At 35.3% G+C, this 5,788-nt stretch overlaps 1 protein-coding gene across 2 annotated transcripts in view; it reads right to left on the reverse strand.

Moving 5' to 3' along the window:
• LOC110022764 (pre-mRNA-processing factor 39-like) overlaps positions 1-5,327 on the reverse strand; it is a 50,389-nt gene extending 45,062 nt beyond the window's left edge. For both annotated transcript variants that reach the window (XM_020721861.1, XM_020721862.1), the window contains exons 1-6: positions 4,949-5,327; positions 3,978-4,078; positions 2,491-2,720; positions 2,243-2,410; positions 1,516-1,873; positions 1,289-1,432 (exon numbers count right to left, since the gene is read on the reverse strand). In XM_020721861.1, coding sequence (XP_020577520.1) covers positions 1,289-1,432; positions 1,516-1,873; positions 2,243-2,410; positions 2,491-2,720; positions 3,978-4,078; positions 4,949-5,012 — 1,065 coding nt within the window. In that variant the 5' untranslated portion in view covers positions 5,013-5,327. The remainder of the gene's footprint in view (positions 1-1,288; positions 1,433-1,515; positions 1,874-2,242; positions 2,411-2,490; positions 2,721-3,977; positions 4,079-4,948) is intronic.
• Positions 5,328-5,788: the final 461 nt, after the last annotated feature.

Consider the following 5,788-nt stretch of genomic DNA (forward strand, 5'->3'; position numbering starts at 1 on the left):
TGATTTCATTTCAAAAATATGATGGGATGAAAAACAACTCAAATCATGATCGGAACCTCCATAAACCTTAAGGATTTCAAGGTTAGAAAGCTTCACTAGAAATTATAAGAGACAAATGTCAAATGAGGTAAAATCCCCGTGAGGATACTAAACACCACAAAAATCCTTTAGTAGGAGATAAATGAACATGGCCTCATTTGACAAAAATCTTATTGCAACATCGAAACAACACATTCAATGTTGGCTACAATAAAATGTGTGATGCCACTTAGACGCCACATTAAAACTTACATATTCAGGATAGATAATTAAATATACAAAATGATATGCCCATAAGCACCTCAGCAAGAATGTTTGCACATGAGATCAGTAGTCTTAAATACCAAACATTGGTATTCAACAATATTGAAAGATACCATGACAAAGACAAGAAATTTACATTTACTTTTCCACAGAACAAATAGCAAGAAATCTTAGGAATCATTAGGTAATGCATTGCTTCTACGTTGCTATCAAAATCTGCCCATACTGCATTTAAGATGGTATGAAAAACAAGGCAACGGGAATCCCCATCCCACATGTGCAACTTATTAGCGTTGAAGATAAACATATAGATATTATGAGAATCATTTTTTACAGCCCGTTATAAAAAGATGCTCAAGACAAATAAGGGCTGGAACAACCACAAATGAATTATATCCAACTATTTCAGGCAAGGCAACGTGCAGCTGGAAATTATTAGAGACTAATTAAATCCAAGAACTATAAACACGATATAAAAAAGTATTTCATTCATTAAAAGCTACATCACTAAGATCTCAGATTTTGCACTAGTAGAAAAATATTTACAGCATTTTGGGTAGTGACTACATGATACGCTACCGCCAATTTGGTGCCATAATATCCACTTAAATTTTAAAATTCGACTAGGCACTAGCAGAAATATTACGAATAGAAATGCAAAATAGCATGTTAACTCAGCGGGCATACCCGGCAAGGACGTTTATATGAATGCAGCTTATATTTGTCACCAATCCTCGTTATAATACATTCAATTGTTTAACAAATATAATAACTGATAATCGAACGCATATATCATACCAAAGAAATGAGATTAAAACTAACTGCACCCATATTGAGCAGAAGAACAAATATAATGCATTCATTAGAGTGAAAAATAACCACACCAAAAGCCAAACTCTTAATGTAGCCATTCGACAGAAATTTTGACAAGCAAGCTACCAGTCATCAATTTTATAACAACCATATAGAATTATAAGTTAGTTACCTTTAAGAAGACCTTCAATGCTCTTTCGAGTGCATCATTAGCTAACTCTCTACCACCCTTAGCATCCACAAAATCAACATAACGAATCCAGAACTCTGAGTAATTAGCACAAGGAATTAAACATCTCTCGTAAAGTTTAACAGTCTGTAAATAGAAAAAGGAGCTTTTCAGGAGATAGCCAAGAGTTGGAGAAACGCCCAAAAGTTAAATCATTTAACAGTATTTACCCAATCAAAACTTCCTTGCTCCTCAACAAATGTGAGATAGTCATGCCAATTCTTAAGCTGGAACTCATCAAGTGGCTTGATATGAAAATACTGCCTCTGGATTTGAGCCTCAAAGCAACTTATACTTTTATCTAATTGAATTGATTTGTGGTACAATAGCTCGCCAAAGAATAAATATTTCTTCAAAGCTTCTGGATCTGCAGGGTTTTGATCAGGAAAACCCACAACATTTGAGATTTCTGTATACTCACAGCCTTTCATATTTGTCAATTCACAGTTAGGAACACCTTCTGGTAGTTTAGTTGTTACATTTTGGGATCCCAATTGTTCTTCCAGCAGAACAGCCAATTTCTTAAAACTGAAAGCAATGAAGAACTACCATCTTAGAACAGCTCAAAACTCCAAATGAATTCAAAGAATTACTTTAAATGTGGTCAAAACTACGAGAGCAAGAAGTACAATCAGCCTCATATTCACATCTAATCATTTAGGATCAGTTCAATTTTTAATAGAAAATGACTGACCAATATGAGCAGAAGATAATGGCCAAATCTGTGCATTACAACAAAAGCTCATAACCTCAGTTAAAATAGAACTAAATCAAATTTCAACAGACAAACCAGTGGTAAAACAAATGTCTGCCATCCCATGAATTAAAACGCCTTACATGCTTGATTTTTTCTTATTTTTGAGAAAAAGATAACCCATCTTTAGACCAATTGTATACCTTTCATAATAGCTTTGCAACCTTCTTGTAGGAAATCTCAAAGTGTTGATATAAATATGAGCTAGCCGATCCCACTGCTTTTGACAATACTCGAATTTAATATATTTATCCCATAGGAGATGGCATAAATAGTCCTTGTCAACATAAGATAATCCTCTCTCAAACAGCCTGCATAACAGACATAAAGGTCAAAACTATGCCGTCTAAAAGTTATATAGCAGCGGCAAAACATCAGTTATCTGAATTACCTTCTAACATCTGAAGGATCCTCAAACGATGATATAGCAAAGTTACAATAGTTGACCCAGAGATGAACAGAATGTGATGCTATCTTCACAGCCTGTTCATAGACTTGCTCGGCCTCATTCATAGTGCAGAGCCGTGCCTTGTGCCCCACATATCTTGTCCAATATCCATAACATAACGGAAATTCAGACAAAAAAGAATCATACACAAGGCAGATCTTTTGTATGTCATCCTATTATCAGAGTAAGAAATTATTTGGCATTCCGTCAAAGCTTAAGAAACATTAAAATGTCATGCTACAAAAGAACTGAGATATATATATAAGCAGCAAATGAACCAAGCGTTCGACAAGCTACTCATGGCTTGACACAATTAAAGCCCATTCACGATCATTTGATTAATTAATCAAATGAGCTTGAAAACTTTCATAAATACTTGATTACTAAATAAACAAGTTTTAACAACTCGTTGTTTGGTTCATTTATATTTATGAATAGTAATTATTTAAAGCTTGTGAATAAGCTCGATTATACCTTGTACATTAACAGTTTCATTCAAATGTTTACTTTGAGGTTCAACGAGCATTGTTAGATGTGGCTCCATTATTTTTTCTAACAAGTTGCTCCGATAAAACTTGAGTAAGGCTCGATTGAAACTTATTATGACTCGTTTATTTTGTTAAATGATCTGCTTGTTAATAAACTCAATAAAATCATATATGAACCGAGCTCAAATCTAGCTCGAGCTGAACTCGAACAGCGTAGCTATAAACAAGCTCGAGCTAAAACCTTAACAGCTCGAATCGAGCTCAAGCCGAGCTCGAAAGAGCTCTTAAAAAGTGAACTCTAGCTCAAACAAGCACGTGCTCAGCTCAACCTGACTAATTTCATTTGCAGTCCTAAATATATCAAATATTATGCCATGTTGATTTAAAAAACAGTGAGCAAAGACTAGACTGTACTAATTCGAGCTCATTACGAAGGAAATTATCAAATAGAGCATTTTATCAAAACAGATGCATGCACAACACAATGTATTTGAAGCTAACATTTCATTTCACACTAAAATAGTGGAAACCAGATGCTACTTAGTAAGGTGAGAGCTAAGACAGGAAAAAGGGTGACCATACTCGCCTTCTTAGAGCAAGTTAACCTCCTCATCTTATTGCCCGCCCCAAACACAACAAAGATTAATAATAAATGAATTACCAAATTATGTACAGTGCCTGCATTTCAAACCCTTCAGGATCCTCTACAAGACTTCAGACTAAGCTTCCCAACAATAGAATCAAAAGAAGATCAACCGAAACCACATTGAAATTGAACTAAAGATTAACTTAGTGTGCAAAGAGAGCATTATACTGAATTAGTAATTCCGAGTACGTTGAGTTAAACTGAGGAAGAATTTCAATACCATGAAGATTTTTCAGGAACAAAACATGAGCAAATACCTATAGGTTTAACAAGAATACTGGAGAATCAACACTTACTGGCGAGGTATTCTCAACCTCAGCTATAAGCAGTGTCCAAGCATTGAAGTTAGCTTCATTACTTTTTAATAATTCTTGAACTCTAGCTTCAATGGAGTTAACTACACAAAAAAGAACAAGGGTTTCTTATAAAAGTAGCATTTTGCTTATCTACTTCTAAGGATAAGTTGATTCAACATCTTAAAACTTGTAATAATATGCAGTTCCTCAACTTGAAATCAAAGTAGAAATATTGAACCGTTCTCTACATAAAAGATTACCTTGTGTTTTGGAACTCTTATGACATAAGCACTACCATTTTTCCATAAATTTTATCTACAGCTCTAACAGCGTGCAAATTTTGATGAGCAATAACGTAAACTTCCCAGGGTCAAATATTTACTTGTATTACTAATACCGATTATAATTATTTCAATATCAAGTACAATTATCAGCATCCCAAGAGGAATAATCCTACTGCAAAGGAACTGTATTGTAAAACATCAATAAAAAACAATTAAAGAACATTAGCAGCACTTGGAGCCAATTAAAAACTACAAACTCAACAGAAACCCGCATGCACTGAAACTGGGAGATCTTTTAGCGCTTATCATTGTCGGCAACTGGAGTTCGTATGAAAAGAAAGCATGCAGAACACCAGAAGCTGTGAACACAAATCTTTCGAAGATTTATACTGCAGCTCAGTACTTCATAAATAATATTTTAGAATCTTTATGAAAAACAAAAAATCTACTTCAATTAACTGTTTCAATTGAGAAAAGTCCAACCAACGCCATCTCACATGGAACATTTCACCCTAAACCTCGAAATGCAAAATGTTCCTCTTGTCCATCAGAAATAGCATAACAACACTACTTATCGCCAATCGTTCGCCAGTTCACGCAAAATACAACAATATGAAGAGTGTTTAATGATTCGATAGAAATAAGAAAAGAAGGAATGTGAGCCGTCATGAGAGAGCAGCAGCAAACCGTGATCCATAGATGTGAAATCCTCTGTTCGATCCTCCTGCATCGGCTCCCCCTCCTTCGCCATTCACGCTAGCTTCAGGTCTCTAGGAAAAGTTCAAGCGACGGACTCCGCGCTTAGGCCCTTCACGAGCTCTCGTGCTAGCCGAAGTAAAGGTAATGATCCGGTGCGAGTAAATATCGCGAAAAGCCAAAAGCCAAAAGAGATCTTCTATGGTTGGTTTTTACTTGTCAAGTCTCCTCGACAATAAATTTTATGTGCTGCGAGCTGGGAAGGCAAAGATCTTCGAAACTCCCATTATTTGCCTCACGCAAAATTCATTTTGCACTTAGAAAATAGTTCTTTCGTAACTACTTCGGGACATATGATCATCAACTTGGGTCGTTGTTCACGAACAGCTGGAATTTGGCTCCCTAAGCAGCTTTCAAGCTGAACAAAGCTCGAAATATAAATGGGTCGAACATGAACAAATATTTATACCAATATTTATCAGCTCATATTCAACTCGAATTGGCTAAAAAATAAATAAATATAAATATATTTACATATATACCTCCCAATTTTTATATCACATAAGAAATATATTTTCATTTTGGGAATTTACATACGTACCACCCAATTTGTTTTTGCAGCAGCGTTGTTATTTGTATGTTTTGGGCGGCAATAATACCACAATAACACAGCAAATTTACTCAAATAACGCTGCCGCCGAAAACACGTCAACAACACCGCTGGTTACCTCAAAAATACCAGAATAACACCACAATAACATCATAATAACACCTTAAATTAACTCAAATAACACCGCCGCCAAAACACGTCAATAACACCACGGGTTGCCT

The sequence above is a fragment of the Phalaenopsis equestris genome, unplaced genomic scaffold (assembly GCF_001263595.1).
Source record: "Phalaenopsis equestris unplaced genomic scaffold, ASM126359v1 Scaffold000202, whole genome shotgun sequence".
Taxonomy (NCBI): Eukaryota; Viridiplantae; Streptophyta; class Magnoliopsida; order Asparagales; family Orchidaceae; genus Phalaenopsis; species Phalaenopsis equestris.